We start from the raw sequence: 14,333 nt of genomic DNA, 5'->3' as shown, positions 1-14,333 counted from the left end.
TATATACTGCTAGTTTAGTGTTTTAGCTAATTTCTCTCTTATTCATTTTAAATTTATTGAACTGGTTCCCACCATACCAGCTGTGCTCATTTTCTTGTCTATTTCCAATTTTAATTTGCCATCTTCACTAAAAATGTGCCTAAATAGCTGAAATGTTTTATTTATTCTACGGGTTCTTCACTGAGAATGCAGCTGAAGTTTTCTATGTTCCTGCCTATTTGCATCCTTTTGGACTTTTTACTGCTGATTTTCATGCCAAATTTGTATTCAAATTCGTATTACACCTGATTTTACATCACACCATATTTGCCTGTGTTTTCTTCAATTCTAACAACTTGCAACTTAAACAGACACAATGTATTGCTCTTTATAATATTCCATTTATTTCATATAACTGTAGTGTTCTGAAAAGCTTTTCTCTGGGTACCTTGTCATTTGCCTTTTCCAGATCTACAAAACTTAAGTATAGATCCTTGTCATATTCCCATGATTTCTCAACTATTTGTTGTAAACTGAAAATTTGATCTTGACAAGCTCTATTTGACCTGAACCCCAGCTTGTTCTTCTCCAGTTTTCTCAGCCTATTTTCAAGTATGCATGCATAAATCTTACCTGAATGCTTATTAGAGAAATTTGTCTGTAATTCTCAAATTCAGTTTTATTCCATTTTTTATAGATCAGAACTATAAGAACTCTACTCCAAAATCATTTGGAGTAGAGTTCACTTTTGGTATACTTTCTTCTTGTCCCAGACTACTTGTTTAACATCTACTTGATGTTAAACAATACAAACAGACGTAAACTTTGTTTGCTTACACTTGGATAAAGGATTAAACTAAATATGTAACTGTTATTAGCCTTGCCTTTTTCTTCAAATTTTCCCAAATCATTTCTGTATGTCTGGTGGGATTTATTTCCTACTCTGCTGTTTATTGTTTAACAAGGACTAAAATACCCTGGATTACAGAGAGAGAGAGAGAGAGAGAGAGAGAGGTTGACGGGTTTTTTTTTTCACATTATGCGATAAATTAAAGCATTTATAGTATTATTTATAATTTTAATTTAATTTTTAAATTTAACTCTTTAACCAAGTGACAAAACTTCACCATTTTAAAACCCTCTGCAAATGTAAAAATTTATCTACCAAATGAAAATGGTTACCACACAGTGATTGTTTCCAATTAAACATACATCAGTATGCATAAAGAATTCAAATACGAAAGGCTTTTCATGGAATCAGCCTCAGCCCTAAGAAACAATCCAAATCTCAACAAATTTGGTTGCATGAGACTGCCCCAAATTTGGGAACCTACATCAGAAGACCTTCAGCCCATTCACCCAAGAATACCAACATTGCCCACTAGGAGGCACCATCAGGACTTTTAGGAGAAAGAATAGCTTCCTGCTTCGTCCTCATTTACTGTTTGTTGTGCTTGTGTGCACGTGTCTTGTTTTTAAGTTCCTGTGAAAATGGCAACATGACGTTGCCAAAATATTGCAAGTGTATTAAAATTTATTTTAATGTATATCCTAGTATACGTTGTAATTTCCTTAAGCTATTCAGTAAAAATGCATAACCAACGTCTAATCATTTCCATGAGAATTCCACGAGAATTATGCATAAAGAGAAAATCCTCCTCCTGAACAGCTTAATGGGCTGTTTAGATCTAATACTATCATCATCATCACTAGGTTTCTCCATCATCTGTTATAGGCTGCATCTGGTGTAAAATGTTCATTCAGCTGTCTTAGGTCTTTCATTATCATATCCATCCATTGTACGTAGGGTTTACCTGTAGGTGATTTCAATTTTATTTCTAAGTATTTGTTTGGTTAAATGGTTATCTGCCCTCCAGGCATGATTAACCCACTCAATTATCTTATCTTTTATAAATGATAAGAATGCTGGATCTTTGAAAACAGGTTTTACACTTCCTCCTCATTATTTCTTCATTGATACAATCCAGTATTTTGATTTAAGAGGGCCCAAATTAATTTCTTAGTACTTTTCTTTCAAATGCAATCAGTTTCTATTATCTCCCTTTGTTGATGACCATGTTTCACAACTATAGGTTAATATCAATTGTAGACAGCTTCAACAGTTTTTTCTGAGGATTTTCTTGTAATATTCTAAATTATCATGAGTTGTAAAACCTTGGTCAGCCATGCATGGTTGATCCCAGAGGTGAGCACTGGGTGTCAAGACTGGTATCTCAGCAACAACACCAGTACAACAGTGGGGCAGTTCGACCCATTTCCACATACCTTGCTTTGCCTGGGGGTATAGGTCAACGTGAAACCTCAATAAAGGTCAAAACCAGTCTGGGTAGTGATCCTTCCTATAATGCACAGCATTCTACATGTCCATAAGGATATGTGCATTGCATTATGGGATACTAAGGCAATTGATGTGAAGTCATTAGCCTCTATATAAAGGTAGCCCAGTCATGAAAATGCTACTCTAGAAGACTAATCATGGAACATTTTCAAGCCACATTAAGCACCCCACATTAGGGGGTGCTTAAGGGTCAAAACTGTATAACTGAGAGGAGACCTTCACATAGCCTTTAAAGGAATGCGGAGAACCAACCAGGGCTTCTGACCTAATGTCCAATCCCCACCTTCTCGTGGTACACCCTGTTGGGTATCTACCTGGATACTGAACGAACGAGGATTGGCTGGCAATTTGGGATTTAGCCGACCAAATTGTATTCTTATTGGCTTAAACCAATATAGAAAATGATGGTGCAACATGAAAAAATTTCATGCCAGCTGGGACGTCGCCCGGTTAAACAAGGGTCCCATTGTTTTTGCTAGAAACCAGGGCGAAAAGTCAGCTACTGGAATAAATCTGAAAGCACACCCAAACTCAACATCACCAGAGTTCAAGATCAGTACTATCAGCATAAGAAGCCTGAATGGCAAAGAAATGCAGCTAGCTGAGGAATTAGATAAGTACCAGAACGACATAATAGGAGTGACTGAAACAAAAAAGACAAAAACTGGTGAGATCTTCCTGAGCAATAAATACAAAATGTTATATTCAGGAAATGACAATCAAGGAAAAGAAGGAGTAGCCATAGTATTCAACACTAAATGCAAGGCTAATCTTCTTGAATGGCAGGCAGTCTCAAGTGGAGTAATGTGGACAAATATGAGAATACGGATTTGGACAATGAGACTTATTTGTGCCTATGGTCCCATAGAAGGTTCTACTAAGGTAGAAGTGGAGGAATTTTTTGATGCTTTAGAAAAAGCAACTGACACAATGAAAAAGGAAAAGTTGGTCCTTTCTGGGGATCTAAATAGTAGAGTAGGAAATGATTGTCAGACATACAAAAATATTTTGGGAAAATTTGAAGAAAATAGCAAAGCTAATAATAATGGCAAATACCTGTTGGATTTCTGCTCAGGACATGGACTGGTTACTAACACCATGTTCCAACAAAAATGTGCACAAATTCACATGGTGAGAAGAGGCAAGGAATAAGAAAAGTGTCATTGACAATGTTATTGTTGATAGTGATGTTTTCTTCTTGGTGCAGGACACCACAGTGTACAGAGGATTTGAAATTGGAAGCAATCACTATTTAGTCTTGAGCAGGATAAAATTGAATTTCATATTGAAAAGAATAACATGTAAGAAAGTTTTAAAGCAAATAAAAGTTGAGCAGCTCTCAGATGTGAACTGTAGACTAAAATACACAAACATGATCAAAGAAAAAATGAAAGAGTTTGAGAACAGTAACCAAACCTTCAAGATTCAGTGGCAAGCGTTGAAGAAAACCCTGATTGGTTCAGCCAGAGAGGCATGTGGTGAGGTTGTCTGCAAGGATAGAAAAATCAGAACTCCATGATGGGCACAGGAAGTTAAAGAGGCAGTGAAGGAAAAGAAAAAAGCATATCAAAAGTTCCTTGCAAATAAGTCAGCTTTTGCTCTTAGAGAATACAGAGACAAATGTAAGAAAGCTAAAAACAGTGTGTAAAACTAGCTAAACAAAAGTCATGGGAGGACTTTGGCAAGAACATAGAAAATAAATATCAAGAAGGTGGTAAGATATTCTGGAGGTTGTTGAAGAAGCTTAGAAATGAAGAAAAGAGTGCTGTAAAATGACTTAAAGATAATAAAGGTGACATGAAAACAGGAGAAAAAGATATCCTTGAAGTATGGAGTAATTACTTCGAAAAATTGCTAAATGAAACAAGCAGTGATAGCACAGTGGTAAAAAAACACTCCACAGGCATACAGTCAGGAATACATATCCATACTTGAAGTAGAAAAAGCAATCAAAGGCTTGAAATGTGGAAAGGCTGCAGGAGTAGATGATATTCGACCAAAAATGCTTAGGTATGGTTGTATAAAAGTCTTACAGTGGTTGCACTGCATAGTTCAGAAAGCCTGGACAGAGGGACGAATTCCCGATGATTGGAGTAGAGCTCTAATAGTACCCATATATAAAAAGGGAAATAAAACTGAATGTGAAAATTACAGAGGTATTTCCCTACTGAGTGTTCTGGTGAGATCTATGCAAGTATACTTGAGAAACAGTTGAGAAGAATTGTGGAAGAAAAGCTTGGTGAAGAAAAAGCTCGATTCAGGTCAAATAGTGGCTGTCAGGATCAGATTTTTACTTTAAGACAAATAGTTGAGAAAGCACAGGAATATAACAAAGATCTGTATTTAAGTTTTGTCGATCTGGAAAAGGCATATGACAAGGTGCCAAGAGAGAAGCCTTTCAATATGCTACAGTTATATGGTGTCAATGGGGCATTATATCAAGCAATACTTAGTCTTTATTTGAGTTGTAAATCAGCAGTTAGAATTGAAGGAAGTACAGGAAGATGGTTTAATGTTAAATCTGGTGTGAGACAAGGATGTACATTATCCCCTCTGTTATTCATTATCTATATGGATCAGATTATGAAGGAAAGTGGTATTAAACATAATATCAGAATTGGAGATGTTAATATCAGTTCTTTGTTTTATGCGGATGATGTTATACTTCTAAATAAATCCACAACAAATTTGCAAGATTCCCTGACTAAATTGAATAACTGTTGTAATAGATATGGTATAAAGGTCAGCATTAAAAAGACAAAGACAATGAAAATAGGCAGAATCATTGAAAATGTCAACTGTGTTGTGAACGGGGAACCTGTGGAACAAGTAAAACATTTCAGCTACTTAGGCACGATTTTTAGTGAAGATGGTAAATTAAATATGGAAATAAACAACAGAATCAACAAAGCTGGTATGGTAGGAAGTCAATTGAATAAATTCATATGGAATAAGAGAGAAATAAGTCTGAACACTAAATTAGCTCTATACAAGACAGTGTTCAAACCAGTTTTAACTTATGGATCTGAAAGCTGATTCAGAAGTAAAACACTTGACCAAAGACTAGAGACAGCAGATATGAAAGTCCTGAGAAAGATTAAAGGCGTGAACAGATGGCATCAATGGCAATATCATATTAAAAACGAGGATATTAGGAAAGAACTTGACATTGTCAGCATTCAGGAATGTGTTAGCAGAGCTAATCTCAGGTGGTATGGTCACTTAAACAGAATGGGCGAGGAAAGATTAGCAAAACAAGTGTACTCTGCCAGGTTGGCAGGAAAACGACTCAGAGGAAGACCAAGATATAGGTAGATTGATATGGTACAATGTGCCTTAGACGATAGAAATATAAGATCTGATAATGATAATATTGGAGTCTTGACAAGTAACAGACTGATTTGGAGAAAAATTGTAGATAGGAAGTAAGTAATGATGTAAATTTTTCATGTTATACTATCATATCCTGTACACCTCTTGAGGGTATATGTCAGGAATTTGATGATGATGATGATGACATTATTCAGGGCAAACCATCTCACACCAGGCAATGAAATTCATATTCCACCTAAAGACAATCACAAACATACATGCCTAAGGCAGAAATCAAACTCTGTTGGTTGGAGAGAAGGTAAGATAACCACTCAGCCAAATTAAGGTCAGCCAATTAATTAAATATGCCACAAAAAAGCACAAGTAAATATGTTTGATGCTGCAATAGGAAAGCATTTTAAATATTGCATATAGCCTTCAATCTCTATATCAGAATGATATAGTGATGTCTGATAATGGTAATATGAATCACTATTAGTGATTTATATTTCTAATTAATTTATTTAAAGATAAAACAGTAATATATCTAAACATTACTTATTATTCAAGGATAACTCTTTAGTTTGTGCATCCTCTATCAACTTGCTGTGTCTTTGTAATAATCGATTATGGTCATCCTGCAAAGTATCGTATTCGACTGCTGTTAGCTGGAGCTTGTCACTGTGAACAATATAAGTGTCATAAATTTCAATAAATGGTAAACAAAATATTACAGCTGTAATATTCAATAAAGCAATTTTAATTAAGCATTTATGTGTATTAAAATTTTTAAATAAATGTTCAACATGACAATGATACTCATTTCAAACTTCAATTGTATGGTTTGTAATTCCTGTTTGAGGATGCAGCATGAACACAATGAAATAATTTGCAGGTAAATGTCTTAGAGACATTCAAGTACAAGCAAAGATAGACATCTGTTATTAACTTCTTCCATGATGAACTTGATTCAAAAAATTCTGTTGATGACTAAAGTAAGAAATGAATCTAGCCAAATCACATCATGAATATAATGGAGCCAGATGATAGGCTTAAAGGGTCAGATAGAAGGAACTTTGATTAACCTTTCTATAAAGAAATTGAATAGCAGAGGAGAAAGAAACAGGAAATCCTATAGTAATTGTTTCTAAAATTTATTCTATCAAAATGAAGTATTCAGAATGTATGACCAAATCCATTAGCTTAATCTTATTGAGAAGGAAATTCATTTTACAAATCACAGATGGTCATGGTTTCTTTTGATAGTATATAGAATCAAGAAGAAACAATAGCACAGCCATTTACCATGTAACTGCTCTTAAAAGAGAAGCTGATGATTTTATTTCCAAAATCAGTGGAGTTGATATAGCAAGAAGTGTGGAGAGAGATTTATATTTATATAGGTGAAATCATTTAAAGAACTTTTTGTATAAGATCAACTTTCAAGATGTCTTTTCACCCAGCTATCTAACTGGAAATTGTCGAACATTTTATTTATTTATTTGATATGGTAAAAAATTATAAGCTTTCTGTAGTCAGAGTAATGACAAGGCTCTTTTGTTGCAGAGAGTGGAGTTCTGAGGCTATCTAGGATAAAAAGAATCTTAATAATGGCTATTTTACCACCTTTTTTTTTTTTGAATTTGCAGTGGTACTCAGAAATCAACCAGATTTAAACAAATATAGGTGTAAAAAAACTTCCCAAAATTTGGGAAACATTAATCATCAGAGATCCCAATTTACATTCTAAGCCTCCTACAAATGCCTACAGAGAAGGTGCACCACCTTGATAGGACTTTAGATATGCACCCCTCATCCCACTTGATAATTTTTACAAAAAAAAAGTTTAAAAACAAGCCATACACTCGGTCCCCTTCAAACTTCTTATCCAGAAGATATGTAGATAATGTTTCTCTATTTGACCTCATGGCCCAGACACATTCCTCTGTCACCTCAATAGTCTAGATCCAAGAATGGAAAAGGAAAATAATGATAGTTAGACACCTTAGTGGCAAGCCTTACAAATGGTAACCTCTCTTTCATTGTATATAGAAAGTCCACTCACATAAGCAGATGCATTCACAAGATTTCCCACACCACCCCTCTCAACAATATGGCATCATTAAAACTCTAACCACAACAGAGCCTATAATCTTTGTTCCAGTGAAACCTCTCTTTCAACAGAACTCAACCACATACACAATACCCTCCTATCCAATGACCACAGTGCTTACAAAATAAAATAAAATAAAAAAATCAATTTTCCCCGAACCAATCCTCAGCCTGAAGAAGGATTTCAGAAATGCCATCCATCTTTTACATCCAGGGTACATTGAGGGGGAAAAAAAAAAAAAAAAGTACAACCTCTACACAGCTTTTAAGCTGTGTAGAGGTTGTACTTTTACCCACCAGAAACTTGCTACCCTTATCTGTTCTACCAAAGGTCAGCTCCCTTCTCTCTCAGTACCTGGAGTAAATAAAGTACTCTGTTCCTGCAAGTTGACATACATCAGACAGACAGATAAAGCCACCATCCATTTAGATGAGCACAAAACTTACATCTGCAATCATGACTATGGTCAATCTGGTCTTTTGGATCATATATTGGATACCACTCACAGGATCTTCTGAAAAAGTACAACCCATGCCCATCACAGTAAATTTAAAAAAGAAAGACTGTTTTTGGAATCTGTAGAAGCACTCAGAAACCAAATTTAAATAAATATAGGTGAAAAAAAAAAAAAAACTTACCAAAATTTTGGAAACATTAATCAGAGGTCTCAATTTACACCCTAGGCTTCCTACAAATACCCATCACTCACTCACTCTCTCACACACACACACACACACAGAGAGAGAGAGAGAGAGAGAGAGAGAGAGAGAGAGAGAGAGAGGTGTATCCTCTGAAGATGTCTTAGTAACTGAGATGAAATAATTTTTAAAACTATTTCATCTCAGTTAGTGCTGCTAATACTACATTAAACCTCAAATATGATGTCCTCCCAGCACTTAAGCTTTAACACAGAGATCCTGTATAAATCCTTGAACCCCATAGAGATGTCATGCAATAATAAATATCTGAAAACCGAGTACCACAACTGATTGTAGCACTCAATTTACTATTCTTCTTCTTCTTCAACCGTCTGGTTCTGTCCACTGCTGGCCGAAGGTCTTGCCCATTCAATTCACTATTAATATTTACTATTTAATTTAATATTTTACTATGAACTCTCCTTCACAAGCTACTTGGCTGAAAGCTTATCCAGAATTTTCATCAAAATAGTTATTTTTAGTACTTCACATGCAGTTAATATCTATGGTACAAGTTTTTAATATATATCACTTCCATGTTGCAATATCTCAAAATGTAAACAGCAGCAGCATCTAAAGACAAGATTACTTGTGATGATCCACTTATCAGCTTCACTTATCAAGACCTCATTCTTTCATATATTGATCTAAAGAACAAATCATCTGCTAACATTTTTCCTAATATCAATTTGCCACATAATAAGCTGCCACCCGACTTTGCAAAATCAGTAATTTTAATGAATTCTTTTTGACAATACATGCAGAAAGCTGTTATAGAGGACAGAGTTAAATGGAGAAATGTAAGTTCAATGGAGCAGACTGTAAAAGTGCAGGAATGACGAAAACCAGTTCAGTGCAAAAGGCAGGCATGAGACAGAATATCTCTGAATATTCTGTTTTTACCTCATGGCTCGGGGTGCTTAAGGGTCAAAGCTGTTAAACTGAGAAGAGACCTCCACACAGCCTTTAAAGGAATGCGGAGAACCGATCAGGGCTTCTGACCTAATGTCCAATCCTCACCTTCTCATGGTACACCCTGTTGGGTATCTACTTTGATACTGAACGAACGAGGATGGGCTGGCAATTTGGGATTTAGCCGACCAAATTGTATTCTTATTGGTTAAACCAAAATAAAAAATGATGGTACAACATGACAAAATTTCATGCCGGCTGGGGCGTCGCCCAGTTAAACAAGGCCCCCGTTGTTTTAGCCAGGGAACCAGGGCGAACAGCGAAAAGTCAGCTACTGGAACAAATCTGAAAACAAACCCCAACTCAACATCACCAGAGTTAAAGATCGGTACTATCAACATAAGAAGCCTGAATGGCAAAGAAATGGAGCTAACTGAGGAATTACATAAGTACCAGATCGACATAATAGGGGTGACTGAAACAAAAAATACCAAAACTGGTGAGATCTTCCTGAGCAATAAATACAAAATGTTATATTCAGGAAATGACAATCAAGGAAAAGAAGGAGTAGCCATAGCATTCAACACAAAATATGAGGCTAATCTTCTTGAATGGCAGTCAGTCTCAAGTAGAGTAATGTGGGCAAATATGAGAATGGGGAACTGGACAATGAGACTTATTTGTGCCTATGGTCCCACAGAAGGTTCTACTAAGGTAGAAGGGGTGGAATTTTTTGAGGCTTTGGAAAAAGCAACTGACACAATGAAAAATGAAAAGTTGGTCCTTGTTGGGGATCTAAATAGCAGAATAGGAAATGATTGTGAGACATACAAAAATATTTTGGGAAAATTTGGAGAAAAGAGCAAAGCTAATAATAATGGCAAATATCTGTTGGATTTCTGCTCAGGACATGGACTGGTTATTACTAACACCATGTTCCAACATAAAAATGTGCACAAATTCACATAGAGAGAGAGAAGAGGCAAGTAATAAGAAAAGTCTCATTGACTATGTTATTGTTGATAGTGATGTTTTCTCCCTGGTGCAGGACACCAGAGTGTACAGAGGATGTGAAATTGGAAGTGATCACTATTTAGTCTTGAGCAGGATAAAATTGAATTTCATATCGAAAAGAATAACATGTAAGAAAGTTTTAAAGCGAATAAAAGTTGAGCAGCTCTCAGATGTGAACTGTAGACTAAAATACAGAAAGATTATTGAAAAGAAAATGAAAGAGTTTGAGAACAGGAATCAAACCTTGGAGATTCAGTGGCAAACTCTGAAGAAAACATTGATTGATTCTGCCAGAGAGGCATGTGGTGAGATTGTGTGCAAGGATAAAAAAATCAGAACTCCCTGGTGGACACAGGAAGTTAAAGAGGCAGTGAAGGAAAAGAAGAAAGCATATCAAAAGTTCCTGGCAAATAAGTCAGCTTTTATTATTACAGAATACAGAGACAAATGTAAGAAAGCTAAACAGTGTGTTAAACTAGCTAAACAAAAGTCATGGGAGGACTTTGGCAAGAATATAGAAAATAAATATCAAGAAGGTGGCAAAATATTCTGGAGGTTGTTGAAGAAGCTAAGGAATGGAGGAAAGAGTGCTGTAAAAGGAGTTAGAAATGATAAAGGTGACATGAAAACAGGAGAAAAAGATATCCTTGAAGTATGGAGTAATTACTTTGAAAAACTGCTAAATGAAACAAGCAGTGATGACAGTACAGTGATAAAAAACACTGACCAGGCATGCAGTCAGGAATACATATCCATACTTGAAGTAGAAAAAGCCATCAAAGGCTTGAAATGTGGAAAGGAAGCAGGAGTAGATGATATTCGACCAGAAATGCTGAAGTATGGTGGTATAAAAGTCTTACAGTGGCTGCATTGCATAGTTCAGAAAGCCTGGAGACAGAGGGACGAATTCCCAATGATTGGAGTAGAGCTCTCATAGTACCCATATATAAAAAGAGAAATAAAATTGAATGTGAGAATTACAGAGGTATTTCCCTATCAAGTGTTCCTAGCAAGATCTATGCAAGTATACTTGAGAAATGGTTGAGAAGAATTGTGGAAGAAAAGCTTGGTGAAGAACAAGCTGGATTCAGGCCAAATAGAGGCTGTTAGGATCAGATTTTCACTTTACGAGAAATAGTCGAGAAATCATGGGAATATAACAAAGATCTGTATTTAAGTTTTGTCGATTTGGAAAAGGCATATGACAAGGTGCCAAGAGAGAAGCTATTCAATACGCTGCAGTTATATGGTGTCAATGGGGCATTATATCAAGCAATACTTAGTCTTTATTTGAGTTGTAAGTCTGCAGTTAGAATTGAAGGAAGTACAGGAAGATGGTTTAATGTTAAATCTGGTGTCACACAAGGATGTACATTATTCTCTGTGTTATTAATTATCTATATGGATCACATTATGAAGGAAAGTGGTATTAAACATGATCAAAATTGGAGATGTTAATGTCAGCTCTTTGCTTTATGCGGATGATGTTATACTTCTAAATAAATCCGCTACAAGTCTGCAAGATTCTCTGACTAAATTCAATTGCTGTTGTAATAGATATGGTATGAAGGTCAGCAATAAAAAGACAAAGACAATGAAAATAGGCAGAATCATTGTAAATGTCAACTGTGTTGTGAACAAAGAACCTGTGGAACAAGTAAAACATTTCAGCTACTTAGGCACAATTACTGAAGATGGTAAATTAAATATAGAAATAGACAAAATCAGCAAAGCTGGTATGGTGGGAAGTCAATGGGATAAATTCATATGGAAAAAGAGAGAAATTAGTCAGAACACTAAATTAGCTGTATACAAGACAGTGTTCAAACCAGTTTTAACTTATGGATCTGAGAGCTGGGTCAGAAGTAAAACACTTGACCAAAGACTAGAGACTGCAGATATGAGAGTCCTGAGAAAGATTAGAGGCGTGAACAGATGGCATTAATGGCAATATCATATTAAAAACGAGGATATTAGGAAAGAACTTGACATTGTCAGCATCCAGGAATGTGTTAGCAGAGCTAATCTCAGATGGTATGGTCACTTAAATAGAATGGGAGAGGAAAGATTAGCAAAAAAAGTGTTCTCTGCCAGGTTGGCAGGAAAACGACCCAGAGGAAGACCAAGATATAGGTGGATTGATACAGTACAAAGTGCCTTAGACGATAGAAATATAAGATCTGATAATGTTGGAGTCTTGACAAGTAACAGACTGATTTGGAGGCAAATTGTAGATAGGATGTTAGTAATGATGGAATTTTTTCATGTAGTACTGTCATATCCTGTACACCCCTTGAGGGTACATGGCAGGAATTTGATGATGATGATGACCTCATGGCTCAGGCCAACATCAAATCCCCATGAGAGAGGGATCATCAACTAATAGGCCAGACAGCTCTGTTAGTTGTCAGAATAAAGGAAGTATATGGCATGCATTCCCAAATGTGAGAACAGTGCCCTATTCTAACAATATTCTGTAGTTAGACAGAACTGGGATCAGTATAAGGTTAGCAGTTGTAGAGGTAAGAAGTAGTGTCTTGAGAAGAAAAAGAAAATCAAGTTTTTCTAGTAACTCAAAAGAATAAATTTTTTTGAAGGTAGAGGAAAGGATAGGGTATAGATTAGGCTGACAAGCGAGATGTAGTACTGGAGATTTGTGTATTGTCAAAGGTAATAAGGGATAAAGTCCAATTTTGTGTATGTGCGTGTGTATGTGAGTGATTGAGAGAGAGAGAGAGAGAAGATAGGAATGTAGTTGGTAGTGTTAAATTTTTACTTCCTTTCTTTAATTGTTTTATGTGTCTTTATTTTTACTTTTAATTGTTATTATTATTGAATATCCCTATTACTTGACATAAATTCTCGTGCTTGCTTTCATGCTTTTCATTCTATGGCTACTTAAATTGCTCTCATGTGCAAAACTTGGTAGACAAAGAAATTGCCCCGGAAAAAAATAATCTGGAATTAACTCCGTGTCAGAATTTGAAAACATTTGTTTGTTAAAGCTGCGCCATCAAAATTCTTAGACAAGAGAATCTTCCTTGTCAGGGAGTTAACTTAGAATGACACACTATTCGCTGACCAAGCAATTAAAATTCCCCATTACAAAAACCTCGTATATTTTTACTCTTACTGCAGTCGTAGCTATCCCCAATTTTTAACTCACACTGGTTCTATTTTTATGAGTGGTGCATTGAGGTCACAGATCAGGCAATTTGTTAGGCAAGAAAAAGAAAGGTTTATTCATTGCTCTAATACGATATACAATTATTAAGATCACTTAACAAAACTGAATCTCTCCTACAAATTGAAAGTGGATTAACCAGACATAACCTTATTACTCCTAGTCTTAAACAATGTGAGACAATTTCTACAACTAGTTAAACTTCTAACTTCATCCTATTCAACTAACATACCTGTACAAGCATTAATCTTATTCTAGATTCAAGCACTATCAGGCTATAACATACTTTAGCAATTCAATACCACACTGTACATGAATTCTTACTCAGAGCTAAGACAATCTACTAGTTGATTAGATACTAAAGTCCTGTTTCATTTTTGTAAGTCCAATCACTGAGCATATCCGCACATTATTGCACACTAACTATTTCTTGCATACAAAGGAATTGAAAAGGTTCTACATTACTGAGCATCAGGATCTCTCTTGCCTTTCTCTCGATCTTCTGTAAAATTCACATGGCTTGTTATCCCTCTCTTATGGTCAGCTGTTTTCAAGTAGGACAAACTAGTGATTACGATCACGAATCACCTTTTCCGATGTGGGCAAAGCTGCTCTGCTGGGTTCGGTCCATATAGTTCCACGTGTTGATCATTTTGCGCTGTCTTTTCCGCTGTACCGATGGTTATGCCTGCACTGGATCACTATCTGGCCGCATTGCTGCCACTGGACATCGTTCCTTTAGACTGCTCTCATGCACCTTCT

At 35.8% G+C, this 14,333-nt stretch overlaps 1 protein-coding gene across 1 annotated transcript in view; it reads right to left on the bottom strand.

The window, feature by feature from the left end:
- The window catches only part of LOC150094899 (uncharacterized), a 269,654-nt gene that overhangs the window by 90,055 nt on the left and 165,266 nt on the right, over positions 1 to 14,333 (bottom strand). Inside the window, exon 14 of the mRNA XM_090411271.1 lies at positions 6,209 to 6,331. Within this exon, the coding sequence (XP_090267397.1) occupies positions 6,209 to 6,331 (123 nt within the window). The remainder of the gene's footprint in view (positions 1 to 6,208; positions 6,332 to 14,333) is intronic.

The sequence above is a fragment of the Typopeltis vanoorti genome, chromosome 21, assembly GCF_054136105.1.
Source record: "Typopeltis vanoorti isolate ZY-2024b chromosome 21, IOZ_Tvanoo_1.0, whole genome shotgun sequence".
NCBI classification, from domain to species: Eukaryota; Metazoa; Arthropoda; class Arachnida; order Uropygi; family Thelyphonidae; genus Typopeltis; species Typopeltis vanoorti.
The sequence above is the reverse complement of the archived record's forward strand: the minus strand, read 5'-3'. Positions and strand labels throughout refer to the sequence as shown.